Genomic DNA, 19412 nt, shown 5'->3' on the forward strand with positions numbered 1-19412 from the left:
CCTCACTGACCATCAGATAATGATCCTGGTTTATTGAAGTATAGAACTTATACAGAAAAATGGTATAAATACAGCAAAGGATCCAACCAAAAAAAATACAAAAATCCAAAACAATTGGACAGAGTCACTCTTGATACTCAACTCCTGCAGAATGTCCCCATGTGTGAATTAAATCTCATATCTGAATCCAAACATTATTTCTCTGTTCATTTTCTACTTGGATTGCGTGAATGAAGCAAAGCTTAACCAGTCCCATGTTGGAGCAAATCACGAGTCCCACCTCCTTCATCTCAACAACACTGCATTTGTTTGGAGGTCAGTCTGACAGGGAATCTGCTCTACCATCAACGATAGCAACCAAGACTCCAGGTGCTGTCTTGATGACCATTATAATTTGATAACTGGATAGTGTTCCGTATTTGCCTTCATTTAACACATGGACATTCTCACAGTCCGAGGTTGTACCCTTCCATCCCCATCCTACCCCAAACACAGCACATATTATGTGCAAACATTTAAAATACAGAATTTCTCCCTACGCCCTCCCACCCACCCACCCACTTAATTACAGAACTTAAGTAAAACACAACCTGAACAGAGTTAAGAGATGGGGAAAATTCACTAAATTTCCAAAGTACATTTGAGCCTCCATTTCAAGATTTATCTTATGAACAGAAGCCCCAGAGAATTTACAGTCTTTATCGTGAGGAGTTGGAGCTGGATCTGCTACGGTGACGCCGGCGTCCTGGTGATCGTGACCGAGACCGTCTGCGGACTGGTGACCGTCTGCGAGGCGAGCGGGACCTGTGTCACAAGACAAGCATTAAGTCAGCTCTGTGTCTCCATGTGGCAATGCATCCCCAGGCCAAAACAATTATGCACCATTCTAAAGCATGACATAAATGGGCCACATGTTTAAAAATTAAACAGCCACACACACCAGAGAAAACCTAATCCTATAACTAACCTTCTCCTCATTCGTGGGGGAGTTCTACGCCACATGGGAGGAGGTGGTGGCATTCTACGTGGAGGCGTCATGCGTCGAGGCAAAGGTCTGGGCCGAGGAGCCAACACGGCGGTCGCTGTTACTTCCTGACCATCGATCTGACCTACACAAAACAAACTGGGTAAAACGCAAGAAGACAAGAGTCTTCAGCAGAACCAATGCATTTGCAAAACATGCCACACATCAAAGTTCCCTCTAAGCTGCCCAGAGGTGTGCCAATGCATCGATTTCTAGTTTTGGAAGTCAATATGTACTCTGAACTCAGAGGTCTGCTCAATGGAAAATAACATTTAGACGGTGTATGGCTACAGCACCACATCAGGTGAGAAAATAAATCTACTAATCATTCACAATAAACAAGAGCAAAACAATGGCCAGGGCAGTGGCAAGAATTCCTGTTCCTATCTGAATAGTGTTGTAGGATTTTTGTATCTACCTTATCAGACAATCAGGACTTTGGTTCCAGTACAGCATATCCCCACTTCCAACAACACAACATTGCTAGGCTGGGAAAATCAGCTCAAGATCTGGATTCAGACTTGACCTGCCAGTTTCCCATTCACTCAGCAAAGCCAACAAACTCATGTCAAACCAAATTGTGTGAGGACAGCAAGCAAAATATACATCTGCTCTCATCCTGAAGGCTGTGGGACAAAGAAACTGAATAATCATTCAAAAATTAAAATCCTCTATAAATACTGTCATCATAATACCACTTCCCAAGGATGTTGTCCCCATGTGCACAAGATAATTAAAAATACTCTCATTTTGCTGTACAAGAGAATTTACAGCATGAAATACGGTATAATAGTAATTAGCCATTTTACTGATGATTTTGGTCTGTCTGTATTCTGCCGAAGGCTGACTGACTGTCTATCACTCATATTAAAGTCACGCGATGGGAGTTTTGCCTCTAAATTAGCTGTTACCTCCATCCATATGCTTCAGAGCCTTCTCTGTATCATCTGGGTTCTCAAACTCCACATAGGCATAACCTTTGGACAAGTGAGGATGGAAGCGGTCTAGTGGCATATCGATCAGTTTGATCTTCCCATATGTAGAGAAGATCTCCATGATGTGCTCCTGTGGCCAAAGAAAGAGCATCAGTGACAGCTTGCAGCGTTAGAGTACACAAAAGTTCTGAACAGAACGTTCATTCAGCCCACTCCAAAACACATGGGAGCTTCTTTTAATTCACAGGTGCAAAGTGGGTATCACTGGCTGACCCAGCATTTATCATAATCCCTAATTACCCTGCAGACAGCTACCCTGAGCTACCTTGGTGAACCACTGAAGTCCCTGTGGTGTAAGGACACACATGACTGTAAGGAAAGGAGCTCCAGGATTTTGACCTAATGACAGTGACACAGTTCCAGTTTTAATGTATTAAAACGTTCCAAGAATTTCAGAGAAATGATATACAACGAAGCATGACACCAAATTACATGAAAATGTTAAGGCAAATGAGCAAAAGCTTTTATCAATTTTAAGAAGCATTTTAAAGGATATAGATAGAGGTGAGGTGATTTAAAGAGAGAATGCCAACGTTTAAAGCTAAGAAATTAAATGGAATAATTAAAATCAGAATTAGAGTGCAGATATCTTGCAGGATTGCAAATTACAGAAGTAGGGAGGGAAGATTTGAGCTATAGGGGGTGGCTGAACAGGCTAGGGCTGTTTTCCCTGGAGCGTCCTATGCTGAGGGGTGACCTTATAGAAGTTTACAAAATCATGAGGGGCATGGATAGGATAAATAGACAAAGTCTTTTCCCAGGGGTGGGAGAGTCCAGAACTAGAGGGCATAAGACTAGGATGAGAGGGGAAAGATATAAAAGAGACACCCAAGGGGCAACTTTTTCACGCAGAGGGTGGTAAGTGTATGGAATGAGCTGCCAGAGGATGTGGTGGTGACTAGTACAATTGCAACATTTAAAAGGAATTTGAATGGGTATATGAATAGGGAGGGTTTGGAGGGTTTGGAGGGTTACAGTGTTAAAGCTTTCAGAAGTCAGTGACTAGTTAAAATCCTTCTGTTTGGCAGAGGAAGAAACTAATTCCTGAAACTGTCAATGCCAATAACAAAAACCATGCAAGCAGAAAATTTTGACAGAAAAAGCATTTCCACCCAAGTCACCCTGCAGTGTGTGGGCCAGGGCTACAGTGTTCTGGTGCCATCTGCCCAAAATCCCCAACAGTTCCATTAATGTGGGGCTGTAGCTCACCTCAAACTTAGGTAAAACCATTACCTTGGTCACATTCTTTGTCAGCCTGCCAATGTGCACTTTCGTTGGCCTGGGAGTCGGACTTCTTTTCTTTCTTTCCTTGTCATCTCGTTTTGGTGATTTAGATCTGTCAATGCAACAAACAACAGTTTATACATATGGAGTAGATCACTGCTTACTACAAACAGATTGCATTTGCACATCTCTGGGAGTGAATGATGTTGGAGAAAATATATTCAAAGTTCAAAAAAAAGGGATCTTGGAGTGATCTATGCCTGGTTGCAAATTTGATTAGAATTCCCAAAAATTCACCAAGGAATGTTTACAACTTCAAGCTAAAAGTGTCCCAAATGGAATATTTCCTAGATGGGTCAAGCAACACAAAGCTCTGATCCATTACTATGGAATTTCACATTACTTCCATACTGCCCAAACCCAGAGCTGAAGAAGAGTCACACCGGACTCAAAACGTCAACTATTTCTCTTTCCACAGATACTGCCAGAGCTGTTCAGCTTCCCCAGCATCCAGTATTTCAGATTTCCAGCACTACAGTATTGTTTTTACACTGGACAATCCAAAGTCGGCCTCCTCTACCACCCAAAATCTCATAAACCCCCTCCTCACCCATTTTCTAAAACCATTGTAATCACCTTTGCATCCAACTCAATGAAGCTGTGAAAGAGACAGAGCCATTCGGGTGACAGAGCGCTCTATATAAAAATATATAAACACAATAACAAACTGAAGAAACCATATTTCACACTAATGCCATTTAGTTCCCTGCAAGTTGCCCGTTGGACAGGCTATTCCTCAATCTATTAAGTTTGTAAAGTTGCCAGATGATCATGAGGTCAGGACTGAAATCCTGACAGCTCTCCCATGCTGACCACGAACAAAATATGGGCTACTAGAGATCACAGCAGCAACAAGTTGGTGCCTGCCCACCATTTGCAGCATCTTAAGGCAGTGACTCACTACCAGCCTTTCAAGGGCAATTAAAAATAGGGTGACCAGCAATGCTCACATCTCATCAACAAGTAAACCAAAGGACAAAAAGACTGAAAGGCAGAAATAGATGGTAATGAGTCAAGAGAAGAAACAAAAGGTGGGTATACAGTCAGTGAAAATGAGAACAGTAAAATCATCAGCAGATGCCATCCAATGAAAATGAGTTAGTGGTTACCAGAGATGAATTATTTCTGCCATTTAGGGATTTGCAACTTGCACAGATCTCTGAAATCCACCAGTTTAAATATTCACTCTAACATTCCTACCAAGATTTTCTTTGAAATTTCAGCATTGCAGCAAGAGTGGGAATTGCAAAGCTATGACTGGAGAAACAGCCAATGTGAGAACATCAGAGGCGTTCCTGCAATCTCAGATCCTGTCTCACTCAAACTCCACATACAATGCTCCACTTTCTCCAATGATAGGTTCACACTGTTCTCATCTTTGCTGCCTTTCAACAGAAGAATGTGAGATTGGAGTAGCAGTCAGGGTTGGGTTGCCATTTAGTACAGTTGTAGTATGACTCAACATGGTAAAGGGCATCCTTAATTTGAAGACAGGACTTCATCTCCGCAAAGACTGTGCAGTGGTCACTCAGATGTATCTGCTATAGGCAGATGGTAAGGATGATTGTTCTGTCAGCTGACAGAGACTCAGTCTACCAACTATTTCCTTTTTGACTCAGCCAACCCAATCAGTAATGTTGGTACTGAGGCATCTTTAGTGACAGGCAATGCAGTCTCTCACACAGAGTATATTCTGTGTCCCGCCACTGACAATGCTTCCTCCAAGTATTAAACATGGAGGAGAACCAACCTTGTTTGGTTTCTTTGGTTGGCAAGTTCACCTACCTTATTTCGTATACTTCTTGCATTGAAGTATACACACTTCAAGCCACTTTCCTGTTTACAGGCACCCTCCTTTGAGATTGATGCCATGTTCATAACCTCCCTACACTTCAGGTCCTGCACCCTAAAGCTACAGTCCAGGTTCCCATGCCCCTGCAGAGTTAGTTTAAACCCCCCCAAAGAGCACTCGCAAACCTCCCCCCAAGGATACTAGTGCCCCTCAGGTTCAGGTGTAGACCATCCTGTTTATAGAGGTCCCACCTTCACCAGAAAGAACCCCAGTTATCCAGATAACGGAATCCCTCCTGCACCATCCCTGTAGCCACGCATTTAACTCTTCTCTCTCCCTATTCGACTCTCTATCACGTGGCACAGGTAACAAACCAGAGACAACAACTCTGTTTGTTCTAACTCTGAGCTTCCAACCTAGCTCCCTGAAAGCCTGCCTAACATCCGCAGCCCTCCTCCTACCTATGTTGTTGGTGCCAATGTGGACCACGACTTCAGGCTGCTCCCCCTCCCCCTTAAGGACCCGGAAAACACGATCAGAGACGTCACGTACCCTTGCACTTGGGAGGCAACATACCAAACATGAGTCTCTCTCGCCCCCACAAAACTGCCCCGAACTATTGAGTCCCAATAACTATTGCTCTGCTCTTGTCCACCCTTCCCTCTGAGCAACAGGGACAGGCTCCGTGCCAGAGGCCTGAACCCCATTGCTTACCCCTGGTAAGTCATGCCCCCACAAGTATCCAAAACGGTATACTTGTTCTTGAGGGGAACGGTCGCAAAAGGTCCCTGCACTGGCTGCTTCCTCCAAGTTCCCCTCACTGTCACCCATCTGTCTGTCACTTATCTGTCTACAATCTTTGGTGTTACTACTTCCCTAAAGCTCCGATCTATGACCCCCTCTGCCTCCCGAATGATCCTAAGTTCATCCAACTCCAGCTCCAGATCCCTAACACGGTCTTGGAGGAGCTGGAGATGGGTGCACTTCCTGCAAGTGTAATCAGCAGGGACGACCATGGCATCCCTCACCTCAAACATGCTGCAAGAGGAACATTGGACTGCCTTCACTGCCATCCTTCTAAAAGTAACCTTTAAAAAAAAAATTAGGTCCAGGAATAGAACAAGCAAAATGCAGCACTTACCTACTGACCACAACGGGTCTTATTATTAGGTTAGAGGAAGAGGGTGGGTGGGAAGCACTACCTCTGTAGTGCCTCGGGTTCCTCTCCTGCGCGCTTTTATAGGGAAAAGAATCTATCCAGGTAAGCTTGCGCTACACCAGCTTCCGGGTCCGCTCTGCACTTTTCTTAAAAAAAAAACTTTCAAATTTAAACCGTTAAACGAACGTCACTGAGCCTTCAAGCAGCCACTGCCAAACAGCCCTTACCTGCTCCGCTGAGAGAGTGAGGCATAGGCCTTGGAGCTGCGCGCTTTTATAGGGGAAAAAACCTACCCAGGTAAGCTTGCGCTACACCAGCTTCCAAGAGCTGAACAAGGGCTTATGCCCGAAACATTGATTCTCCTGCTCCTTGGATGCTGCCTGACCTGCTGCGCTTTTCCAACAATACATTTTTCAGCTAATTTGTTTGTGTTTCAAATTACTTATTCCTATCTACACTGGATAACCTTTGATCCCCTTGCCTCATGAAAAACATTCAACAACCATACCACAACCGCCTTGAGAGATTCCAAAGTCACACACCAGAGAAAATATGTTTTATATTTGTTTTAAGACAACACCTAACTTTAATGCAGTTTTAGACTTAACCACCAAAGGAAACATGCTTTCTGCATCCACTTTGTCTCAACCCTCCCGATGGGAGACTGGTGAGCAAGGTTAGGTCTCATGGAATACAGGGAGAACTAGCCATTTGGATACAGAACTGGCTCCAAGTTAAAGACAGAGGGTGGTGGTGGAGGGTTGTTTTTCAGACTGGAAGCCTGTGACCAGTGGAGTGCCACAAGAATTGGTGCTGCGTCCTCTACTTTTCATCATTTATATAAATTATTTGGATGTGAGCATAAGAGGTTTAGTTAGTAAGTTTGCAGATGACACCAAAATTGGAGGTGTAGTGGACAGCGAAGGTTGCTTGAGATTATAATGAGATCTTGATCAGATGGGCCAATGGGCTGAGGAGTGACAGGTGGAGTTTAATTTAGACAAATGTGAGGTGCTGCATTTTGGGAAAGCAAATCTTAGCAGGACTTATACACTTAATGATAAGATTCTCGCGAGTGATGCTGAACAAAGAGACTTTGGAGTGCAGGTACACAGCTCCTTGAAAGTGGAGTCACAGGTAGATAGGATGGTGAAGGCGGCGTTTGGTACGCTTTCCTTTATTGGTCAGAGTATTGAGTACAGGAGTTGGGAAGTCATGTTGTGGCTGTAAAGGACATTAGTTAGGCCACTGTTGGAATATTGTGCTCAATTCTGGTCTCCTTTCTATCGGAAAGATGTTGTGAAACTTGAAAGGGTTCAGCAAAGATGTTGCCAGGGTTGGAGGATTTGAGCTATAGGGAGGGATTGAATAAACTAGGGCTGTTTTCCATGGAGAGACAGAGGTTGAGGGGTGACATTATAGATGTTTATAAAATCATGAGGGGCATGGATAGGATGAATAGACAAAGTCTTTTCCCTGGGGTGGGGGAGTCCAGAACTAGAGGGCATTGGTTTAGGATGAGAGGGGAAAGATGTAAAAGAGACCTAAGGCGCAATGTTTTCACGCAGAGGGTGGTATGTGTATGGAATGAGCTGCCAGAGGAAGTGGTTGAGGCTAGTACAATTGCAACATTTAAAAGGGTTTGGAGGGAGATGGACCAGGTGCTGGCAGGTGGGACTAGATTAGGTTGGGATATCTGGTCGGCATGGATGGGTTGGACTGAAGGGTTTGTTTCCATGCTGTATATCTCTATGACTTGTTCTTCTAAATTCCAACGAAAACTAACCTAGCCTGTCCAATTTATCTTCACAAGACAACTTCTCATTCCAGGTGTCAATCTAGTAAACCATTTCAGAATCTCCTTCAAAGCACTTACATACACTTTGGCAATTGCTGTGTTTCTTTACAGCAATCAGTATTACAAGCTTTGCCTTTTTATCATTTCAATCTCTCCCATCTTCCACCTCTATCTCAGCCCTTTTGTTTTTCTTCTTTCACCTTTGTCCTTTAGACAGCATATACTCTTCACATTTTGACACTTCTGAGGAGAGTCATACCTAAGTGAAATGTTAATTGTGTTTGTCTCTCTCTCTCTCTCTACAGATATACTGCTATTTTCAACACCTTGTTCTTATTTTAGCTATCCAGCACCATGCAGTATTTTGCTTTAAAAGTAAACGTTATTGGTATACAGCTAGAATAACAGAGGCACACATTGCAAAATAACACCAGGGCTTTTTCTTTCATGGACATGAGTGAACCAGTAATACAAAAGCAAAATACTGCAGATGCTGGAAAAGGTGAATTCCACAAATACTCAGCTGCTCTGACAGCACAAGCAGAGAAAGAGTTAGTCATTCAGGGTAATAACCCTTACACCACAGATGTTTTCAGAGATCTGAGTATTTCAAATGTTTTCTACTTTTATTACGAATGAACAGCTGGGATTTTATAACAAACTAACAAGCTACACAGTCACTTATTAAAACCAGCTTTTTACTGCTAGATCTTTTTGAAAAACTGAACTCAAGTTCTCAAACAGGAGTGAGATTTGAACCGACGATCACTGCATTATTGATTCGGAAGTTTAGTTCCTGCCTAACCAAGGGACAGGTTGAAACGAAAAGTCTAATCAAAATTACTTCTCTGAGTCAAAGATAATTATTGACAAAGGAGTTTCACTGAATTGTTTGCAACAATTTATTTGCAAGTGTTTTTACTGAACTCACTTTGAACGAGTGCGCCTCCTGTTGGTATGCCTGCGTCGGGACGGACTTGGAGATCCAGAGGAAGTACTGGAACTGGAGCTACGAGAACTGCTAGAACTTCCAGAGCGACTAGAGGCTGAGGATGAGCTCGATCCACTGCTGGAGGCAGAGGTAGAACTGGATCCCGAACTGGAGCTGGAGCTAGAAATGAGAGAGTTACCAAGGGAGAAAAAGAGAGATGTATCAACAGACAGCAGACAAGGTTAGGATTCAAGCTAATCTATGTCCTTGACAATACCACAAAAGGAGTATTACTTTTGCAGATGCAGAGCTCAACTTTCAGATCCTAGCCACATGCACTGTCCTCTACTCAATGCTCCAAGCATACAGTTCAAAAGCAAGACTTAAATAGTGACTTCACTCTGCTGCATACTAGAAATCAAAGAACATTGCTGAAGCAATCTCGGTACAATTTTATTGTCAATTACAGCATTCCTGCTTCAACACATTGCATGGGTGAAGCTCCAAAGAACTCCAGCTCCAAAGGTTCATCAGACTGTGTACTACATTAGCTGACTTCAGCTGAAAAAGGATGGAATAGAATCCTTACATGTTTCCCCCTTAAGGCAGTAGTGCCAACCCAAACAATAATGCCTCAAACACTGCCTTGACCGATGTTCCACAATAAGAATTGGGCTAATGCTATAATAGATTTGGATTGACTTTTATTTTTGTTAGCACGTTCATCTGAACAGTGTGAAAAAAGGAATTTATACTTAAATCACACCAAAAATCTAAAGCTCTGCATACAATGAACTTCCTACTAGTAGTCACTGTTGTTTGGTAGGTAATATCATTCCATGCAAATTGAGGGCATTACAAAATAATTATTTTTTTCTTAATACAAACTGAAAAAGTGAGAGATAATTCATTTGGGGTGGGCTAACAAGACAGGGTATTAAGGATAACATTAAAAGTTGTAAGAATTAACAAATCACAGCAACAATTATCACCAAATTTCCTTGCTAAAGTTCCTGGTTTCATCAAAGGAAGACTGCTTAATTATCAAAGAGCTTACACTATGCCTGCACAAAGACTAGACTATTTAGTAGTCATCAGAAGCACTAATTTGCAAAGAAATTTACAGACTGTCACTATTTACCAAGATCTTGTATTCTAGTTACAAATTTTCTGCTAGGAATGAACTTCAGCACAACAGTAATTTTTGCCAGTCAGATGCATTTATCATAATTTTCATATTTGTGGCCCACCTAGGCAGTGATGTGTCCATGAGCAGAGCCCTTCAACAATGCAGCACCCAATTACCACAGGTCTGGAGCATCTGCGTAGATTATTCACTCAAGTCATTGAGCATGCACTGAATTCTCAGCTCCCACGCCAAATACGCTAGAACAACCAGTTCTCAATAATGTAAATTAACATTATTTTCTGCAAGAGACCAATTAGCCACTAAAGGATTTTTTTCATTAAAAACCCAGGATTTAGCAGTTTGGTGGACATGTACCTTGATGCTATTTCCCACACTTGAACCTGCCATAAGAAAAAGAATTAATCATATAGGTTCCAAATTGATAAGGGTGGCTTATTTGATGTGAATAGCTGCCCAGCCCATTTACTCTCGCGGTACCTAGTGCTGCTGCTCCCAGTTGAGGCACTTCTCCTTTTGCGGGTCTTATCACGACCTCGTTCTTTCTCACTTGACTCCTTGATACTAGATTTTTCCTTGGCCCTGTCTTTGGATTTTTCTTGAGTGTGTTCTTTACGCTTGGTAGGCGACGGAGCCCTGTTGGAAAGGTATTATCAAAAGTTATTGAGTAAAAGAAAGTAAGGAACTGCCAACAACTAAGCCCAAGCAAATGGTGTCTGTGGTAGAAAGCAACCCATAAGCGTGCATGGAGAGGGGCAAAGGACCTTATATGATCTGAAATTAGACCAGGCTGGGTAAAAACAACAACTTCAGAATCAAAGAGGAATTAACATTTCAGGCAAGCTTTTTAGTTGCTGACTGACCTATGAATGTCTAGCATTTTTGATCTTTGCAATACAAAGGAATAAAAAGTACACTCAGACATTCAACTTTGTTCTTAATTTGACTGTAGTTGGTCTGTACCTCAACTCTATTTATGTACTATAGTAATAATTAGGAAGTTGGAATAACATATGTCAACAAAGTATCAAATGATTCAGAGCCCAACAACGCAGCTTCAACAATTGCATATACTGAGAGCTCACAAGGTGCCCCACAGGTCTCAGAAATCTGATACAAATACAATCAGACATAACCACATAACAAACCAAGTGTTACCAACACGGATTTCAGGTTATGCTTCATTCTGTTTGCACAACTACCACCTGCAGAGGCAGGATAACAATTCTGATATGCTCTGCAGGTACACTGCCGGCCCAAGTACTGGCCAAAGACACATGTTTCAGAACTTCTCTCAAAGAATGGAATAATTAAGAAGGATTAATAATAGGATTTGCTGCCCATTTATTTTTATTCGGCCAGATATATCAAACCTGATTTGTTTCCACAGCAACAGTGGTTTCTTCAACTATATAAAAAAACTGCAGATACTAGAAGTTTTAAACAAAAAGAAAGTGCTGGAAAAACTTAGGTTACCATAATGGTGTTTTCCCTTTCTGCACAGATGTGCTATTTCCAGTACTTTGATTTTAATTGGCTCCTGTAAACTTGGCCCAAGCTGATTTTCACCATCCCTGTAAATCTGAGATTGTATTGCATGTACACCAATACACCTTACTGTATTGAAAAATTCCTCATCACCAATCTTGTATCTTTTCTTGTACCTTTTCTTGTACTCTATGTATTTGAAAATCCCAAACCAATTTCACCATTTGCATCCTAGTAGCTCTCCTGTGAACGACAATGAGTGCACCTCTAAAGCATTGTTCACACTTCCTTTAATCTCTAAGATTTGTGCCAGATGAAATGAGATTTTTATGGTGTTGCACAATATCACCAGTGCACATTTAACATCAGACAATAGTGGGAACAAAACCAGGAGACATCCTCAATGAAGCAGAAAATGCTTTAAAATTGACAAAAATAAAAGTACAAAAAGCTTGTCTGGTCTTGAGGCGATGCTTCACCACTCAGTAAGGTTATATCTACATCAACTTTACTGCTCTAGAACCATACTGTATTTACATCTCATTTTTTGGCAGTTTACTGGCAGATTATCTATTTAATAGAGAGATTCTAGATTAGTGGTGCTGGAAGAGCACAGCAGTTCAGGCAGCATCCAAGTAGCTTCGAAATCGACGTTTCGGGCAAAAGCCCTTCATCAGGAATAAAGGCAGTGAGCCTGAAGCGTGGAGAGATAAGCTAGAGGAGGGTGGGGGTGGGGAGAGAGTGGCATAGAGTACAATGGGTGAGTGGGGGAGGGGATAAAGGTGATAGGTCAGGGAGGAGAGGGTGGAGTGGATAGGTGGAAAAGGAGATAGGCAGGTAGGCACAACATGGTTGAAGAGCTGCAGGGCAGAGGTAATGACCTGGGAGTTGCAGTGGGAGAGGGACTCCCTGAGATTCTTGTAGAGAGAGGAGGAAAACTTCTTCAAGACAGGCATCCTTGCAAGAGGATTCACAGTAGGGTTAAAATCAACGAGGTAAAAACAATGACTGCAGATGCTGGAAACCAGATTCTGGATTAGTGGTGCTAGAAGAGCACAGCAGTTCAGGCAGCATCCAAGTAGCTTTAGAAGTTTTCCTCCTCTCTCTACAAGAACCCATCCAGATGTCTTTTAAATGTTGTAATCATATCAGCCTCCACCAAGTCCTCTAGCAGCACATTCCATACACGCATCACTCTCTGCATGAAAACGTTGCACCTTGGGTCCCCTTTAAATCTTGCCCATCTTACCTTAAACCTATGCCCTCTAGTTCTGGACTTCCCCACCCTAAAAAGACAGATCCTGGCTATTTACCCTATTAATGCCCCTCATGACTTTATAAACCTCTATAAGGTCACCCCTCAGTCTCCAGGGAAAACAGCACAAGCCTATTCAGCCTCTCCCTATAGCTCAAACCCTGACAACATCCTTGTAAATCTTTTCTGAACTCTAAGTTTCACAATATCCACCTGAAAGGAGGGAGACCAGAATTGCATGTAGTATTCCAAAAATGGCCTAACCAATAGCCTGAACACCCACAACGTGACCTCCCGACTCCTATACTCAATGCACCGACCAATAAAGAAAAGCATATCAAACCCCACCTTCACTATCCTATCTACCTGCGACTTCACTTTCAAGGAACTATGAACCAAGGTCTTTTTGTTCAGTAACACTCCCCAGAATCTTACCATTAACTGTATACATCCTGCCCCAATTCTCCTTTCCAAAATGCAGCACCTCACATTATTCGAAATTAAACTTCATCTGCCACTCCTTGGCCCACTGGCCCATCTGATCAAGATCCCATTGTACTCTAAGGTAACCTTCTTCACTATGCACTACACCTCCAATTTTGATGTCAATTGCAAACTTCCTAACTATACCTCCTATGTTCACATCCAAATCATTTTATATAAATTGACAAAAAGCAGTGGACCTAGCACCAATCCTTGTGGCACTCCACTGGTCATAAGCCTCCAGTCTGAAAGTCAACCCTCCACCATCACCCTCTGTCTTCTACCTTTGAGCCAGTTCTGTATCCAAATGGCTAGTTCTCCTTGTATTCTATGTGATCTAACATTGCCAACCAGTCTACCATGACAAACATTTTCGAAAGCCTTACTGAAGTCCATATAGATCAGGTCAACCACTCTGTCCTGATCAATCTTTGTTACCTCATCAAAAATCTCAATCAAGTTTTTCAGACATGATCTCCCACGCACAAACCATGCTGACTATCCATAACCAGTCCTTTTGAAATACATGTAATTCCTGGCCCTCAGGAATCCCTCTAACAACATGCCCACCACGGATGTCTGGCTCACCAGTCTATAGGTCCCTAGCTTTTCCTTACCACCTTTCTTAAACATGGGCACCAGGTTAGCCAATCTCCAGTCTTCAGGCACCTCACCTGTGACTATTGATGATACAAATATCTCAACAGGGGTCCAACAATCACTTGGAGAAAGTGAGGACTGCAGATGCTGGAGATCAGAGCTGAAAATGTGTGCTGGAAAAGCGCAGCAGGTCAGGCAGCATCCAAGGAACAGGAGAATCGACGTTTCGGGCATAAGCCTGAAGAAGGGCTCATGCCCGAAACGTCGATTCTCCTGTTCCTTGGATGCTGCCTGACCTGCTGCACTTTTCCAGCAACACATTTTCAGCCCCAACAATCACTTCCCTAGCTTCACAAAATGTTGTAGAGCACATCTGATCAGGTCCTGAGGAATTATCAACCTTTAAGCATTTTAATACATCCAGCACTACTTCCTCCGTAATATCGCCATTTTTTAAGATGTCACCATCTATTTCCCCACATTCTATAACTTCCATGTCCTTCTCCACAGTAAGCACTGATGCAAAATACTTGTTTAGTATCGCCCCCATCTCCTGAGGTTCCACACATATGCTGCCTTGCTGATCTTTGAGTTCTTGTAGTTTCTGACCTATCAGCTGCCAAGCTGTACCAGCTTCACATGGTACAGTCCATCATAATCTGTTCCTGTTGTTCCTGCAAAACCACCGAACTGATAACCATTGCATATTTCACAAAATTGAAATGGCGAGAAGGGTTAAGAGAGTGGATACAGGCTAATCAGAGTTTTACACATGCTTCCATTCCACACTAAGTAATCTAATCACCTAATCAGTGCAATGTCTGATAAGTGAACAAATTTCTTTCAAGTTCCAATATGACTGTGGGGCTCTTAGGCTCTAGATAATAGTACAATTGCACTGTTACTTCAACAATTTCTAAAAATTGTTCCTTTTTTGATTGCATTACTGACAAGGCTAACATTTACTGCCCATCCCTAATTGTTCTTGAGAAAGGGGTGGTAGAGAGCTGTCAGTATTTTACCGACTCCAGTAAAGGAAAAAGTAACATAGCTCCAAGCGAGGATGATGTTTATTTTGGAGGGAAAATTGCAGATAATGGTGTTCCCAAGTATCAGATGTCCCTGGATTGGGAGATACTGTCAAACAAGTCTCAGTAAATTGTTAGAGTGCATCTTGTAGGTGAGAATGAGGTCAGTAGCAACAACAGTCCAAGTGGTCTGACCCGAGCAGATTATCTCAAGTGGCGATACAATGAAAAATTAGGAAACTAATATCCTAAGTGGGAACGCTGCATTTTCAATAAAGAACTTTGCAACAACTTGCATTTATGTAGGACTTTTAAAATAATAAAACCCAAGGCATTTCACAGGGACTACATCAAACAATTGTGACACCAAGACACATACAGGCCTTTCTCTTATAATGCACCTTTCGTCAACGTGAATTCATCTTAACATGATTGATGAATTGGGGAAAATGTTTCTACAGCGTGAACTTTTAAAAGTATGTTGGCTGTAAAGCAATCACAGCACCAACACTAAGCACTGTTTCTAAAGTGGGATTTTTCTACTGCACGGAGTTGCACAAGAACACAACCATTGTGTTATAGAGGAACTGATTTCATGCACTATTTTGAAGAACGTTACAGGAGTTGAACTTGGTGCCCAATCCAGTGTTTATCCCCCAATCAGTATCAGCAGAATAGATGATCTACCCTTTATCATTGTCATATGTAACAGCATGATGTGTGTAAATTGGTTGTTAACTACAACAGCAAATACACTTCAAAAATGGAACTCTACAGCCTGCATGTGCAACATGCTAAAATTATGGAAGGTGGTTTTAAATTAAATTCAATACCATAAATCCACTAATGTCAATAACTCACACCTTCTCAGAAGTATATGAGTAAACACTATACTAAAGCATGTTTAGGCAGTCAAATCATCCACAGAATTCCCACTGTGGAAACAGGCCATTCAGCCCAACAGGTCCACACCAACTCTCCAAAGAGCATCCGACTCATTCTCACTCCCTATCCTATCCTATCCCTACAACTCCGCAGCTCCCGTGGCTAATCCACTTGACCCACACATCCTCAAACACTATTGGCAATTTAGCATGGCCAATCCACCTAACCTGCACATCTTTGGAGTGCAGGGGGAAATCGGAGCACCCAGAGGAAATCTACGCAGAAATGGGGAGAATGCACAAACTCTATACAGACAGTCGCCCAAGGCTGGAATTGAACCTGGATCTCTGGCACGGTGATACAGCAGTGCTAACCAATGAGCCACTGTGCTGCCATAGATTTGTAGGATCATTACAACACAGAAGAAAACCATTCAGCTCACTGTAGGAGCACTCAGCCTCTAGTTTTGTATTGTTTTGTCTTCAGATAATTAATTGGTTATTTTTAAAAGCCATTTATCACATTCTTATGCAGAGCATTCTAGATCCTAACCAGCCTCTGCATAAAAATGTTTTTCATGCTGCCTCGCTTTTCATCTTTAATCATTGGCTTGATTCTCTCACACACTACCAATGAGAAAGTTTCTACCTGCTCTGTCTACTTGCTCCCTTCCTGATTTTGAACATTACTACTGAATCGGTTCTCAACTTACTCTTAGGAGAACAGCCCCAATCTATCCACATAACTGAAGGTCCTCAGTGGAACTACTTTCATGGACCTTTCAATACTGTCTTTAATGCCTTCACATGTTTCCAAAAATGTGGTGCCCAGAATACACAATATTCAACTTGAGTGCAAATCAGAGTTTTATAACAGTTCAGCAAAACATCCCTTACGTACTCTATGACTCCATATAGTGCAGGATCCTGTATGCTTATTTTAAACTACTTTTTCAACCTGCTCTGCCATTCTCAACTTATACATATACACCCGCAGTTTTGATTCTGCTTTCCCTTTTAAGTATACCCTTAATTTCTGTGGCCCATCCTTATTCTTCTTACTAAAACATATCACTTTCCACTTGCCTCTAATAAATTTCATTTGTTATAAGTCTGCTCATTTCAATGTCCAATTTTGTGGTAACCATATATTTTGAAATTATACCCTGTACATCCAAGTATATTTGTTATTAATACAGCCAAGAAAAACAACTGCCCTAACATCAACTCTCCTCGAGAACCCACTATATAAGCTCCAATTTCAAGATTGCATCTAACTAAACCAGTTTTGTATCCAAGCTGCTGTTATTAATTATACTCCATGGCCTTCAACTCTGCTGGCAAGTCTATTTTGTAACACTTTACCAAATATATGAAAGTCCATGCATGCCATAGCAAATGCATTATTCTCGTTAACTATCCGCCACCTGATCAAATCAATTTAAACAGGATATGCCTTCAACAAATCTCTGCTGGCTTTAATTAATTAATTCACTTTTCCAAGTGATTCATAATTTTGTCCAAGATTATCATTTTTAAAATGCTTTCCCAATACTGAGGTCAAAATGACTGGCTTGGATTGCTGGGTTTATCCTGACATGATGTTTTTTTAAATAAACGGTGCAAACACTGGCACGTCTCATTCCCTACCATCACCTAAGAAAGTGGTTTGGAAGGTTATGGCTTGTGCTTCCACAAGTTTTGGCCTGACTTCCCACAGTATCCTCGGGTGCATCGCCTCTAGTCTTGGCAACTTAGCCAGTTTTGTCAATTTCTGGGCCACAAATCATCTCATCTGCTCCCATATAGAAACATAAAAACATACGAAATAGAAGCAAGAGTAAGCCATTCAGCCCTCGAGCCTGTTTTGCCATTCATTATGACAGCATGACTGACAACTTTTGCCTACTAAGAAATCTTCCTTAGTAATGACCAGCGCAAATTATAGCATCTCAGTCTGGATGAATAAATCCTTCTTTTTGGTCTCAAAATGGGAATACTCTTGTTTATCATCCTTTCACTATTCATATACTTTTGGATTGTCTTTAATGATAGCTGCCAGTCTCTTCCCATTCTTTGTTTCCTTTTTAATTTCCCTCTCTGACCTTTCCAGTCAGCTTGAATTATCAACATGATATTTGTCTCACACATCCTTCTACTATTTCAATTTGATGTCTTCATCAATTGTCAGGCTTTAATATGCCAAAACACTTCTTGGCTGGCCTTCAAATTTATTCTTCACAAACTTGCCATCCAAAACTATGCTGCCCGTTCCTTTATTGTGCTCAATGAAATACAGTGGCTCCCTGTCAACATCTTAAATTTTTTAACTTTTCATTTTCTGGGGAAGTCGATGGCCTACTTGCATTATCGCTAGACTGTTAATCCAAAGACCGGGTTCAAATCCCTCCATTGTGGAGTCTATTGATAATTATGAATCCATAGTTGGTTGTCAGAATAACCCATCTGGTTCACTAACATCCTTTAGGGAAGGAAACAGTCAGCCTTTACCTCACCTGGCCTATATGTGACTTGACGTTTAACAGCTCTCTGGGCAATTAGGGATGGGCAATAAATGCCAGTTTAACCAGCAACACAGTCATCCCATGAATTAATAAAAAAACTTTTGGTTTTCAAATCCCTCCAGGTCATCATCCCTTCTATCTTTTTAACCTCTCTAAACAAGATTTTGATAATTTGACCTAATATTTCCTTCTCTAACTATGTCATGTTTTGTTTTAAAATACTCCTTTGAAGCACTTTCAGGCTTTGTTATGTTAAAAGACACTTTCTCAAATTGTCATTCTCTATCTCATTGTTTAGTCAGGTAATTTGTTTATCCTAAAATCCCATTAGGGGATATACTTCCAACTGTACCTCAAGTACATCCTTTTGACTGGCAGTCCAGAGTTTAATTACAGTACTGAATGCAGAACTCGTCCTCCTCGTTAAGTTTCTCTTATTTTTGGTTTGTTCTTTGTCCTTTTCCATCGTTAATCTAAAATTTATGACGCTATATTCACTGACGCCTTCTATAATTCCCTACTGACAGGACCCACCTCATTTCTTATTTCACCACATTCAAGGAGGTATTGGGAATGTTCAGGGGTGTGTGGAAGCTGCCCCAGTGACCACTCAGTAAAAGGGGAAGACAGGAAACAGCTCCAACATGGCAAGTGGGCTACTTAGCGGGGATTCCCGGGGTCAGGTGTCAACCACAGGCCCAGACATTGCGCCCCAAGGATACAGCAGAGTTTCCCGGTCAATGAGATTCGTTCAACTAGGCCTCAGGCTCCGTTCTACACCGAGATTCCATTCTGTACAAAGGACTATTCATCCTTCTAAAATCGTCACAGTGCAGTGAACGCAGGCCATCCCGAAAGCGGCGAGCCCATTCTCGCTGCAGTCAGGCGCCCCTTGGCCCCGATGAACACGGATTCTCGTCCACTCACATTCCGCTCTCGGTCCGCTCTCGCTTGGCGCTCCCAAGGCCGCAAACCGTCCCGCTCACTCCCCGCCACCCATCGCACGCTGCGTCATGACG

General features: G+C 42.1%; 1 protein-coding gene across 2 annotated transcripts; it reads right to left on the reverse strand.

The window, feature by feature from the left end:
* Positions 1-17: 17 nt before the first annotated feature.
* rnps1 (RNA binding protein S1, serine-rich domain) lies at positions 18-19412 on the reverse strand. Of its 2 annotated transcripts, none has more exons than XM_072559683.1 (7): positions 19321-19412; positions 10611-10766; positions 8984-9163; positions 3253-3355; positions 1936-2089; positions 968-1109; positions 18-804 (listed from the first exon to the last, which is right to left on the reverse strand). In XM_072559683.1, coding segments are annotated over exons 1-7 (843 nt in total). In that variant the 5' UTR covers positions 19323-19412; the 3' UTR covers positions 18-698. The 2 variants fall into 2 exon arrangements, with proteins under 2 accessions (XP_072415784.1, XP_072415783.1); XM_072559682.1 differs by lacking the exon at positions 19321-19412 and adding an exon at positions 18928-19254.

This window comes from Chiloscyllium punctatum, chromosome 40, assembly GCF_047496795.1.
Source record: "Chiloscyllium punctatum isolate Juve2018m chromosome 40, sChiPun1.3, whole genome shotgun sequence".
Taxonomy (NCBI): domain Eukaryota; kingdom Metazoa; phylum Chordata; class Chondrichthyes; order Orectolobiformes; family Hemiscylliidae; genus Chiloscyllium; species Chiloscyllium punctatum.

Coding starts and splice junctions, on each gene's coding strand:
- rnps1 (XM_072559682.1), bottom strand. Junction 9,164..10,610: donor ACTGGGAGCAGCAGCACTAG/GTACCGCGAGAG, acceptor TCTCATTTCTAG/CTCCAGCTCCAGTTCGGGAT. Junction 1,110..1,935: donor TCTGAAGCATATGGATGGAG/GTAACAGCTAAT, acceptor TGTTTTGTGTAG/GTCAGATCGATGGTCAGGAA.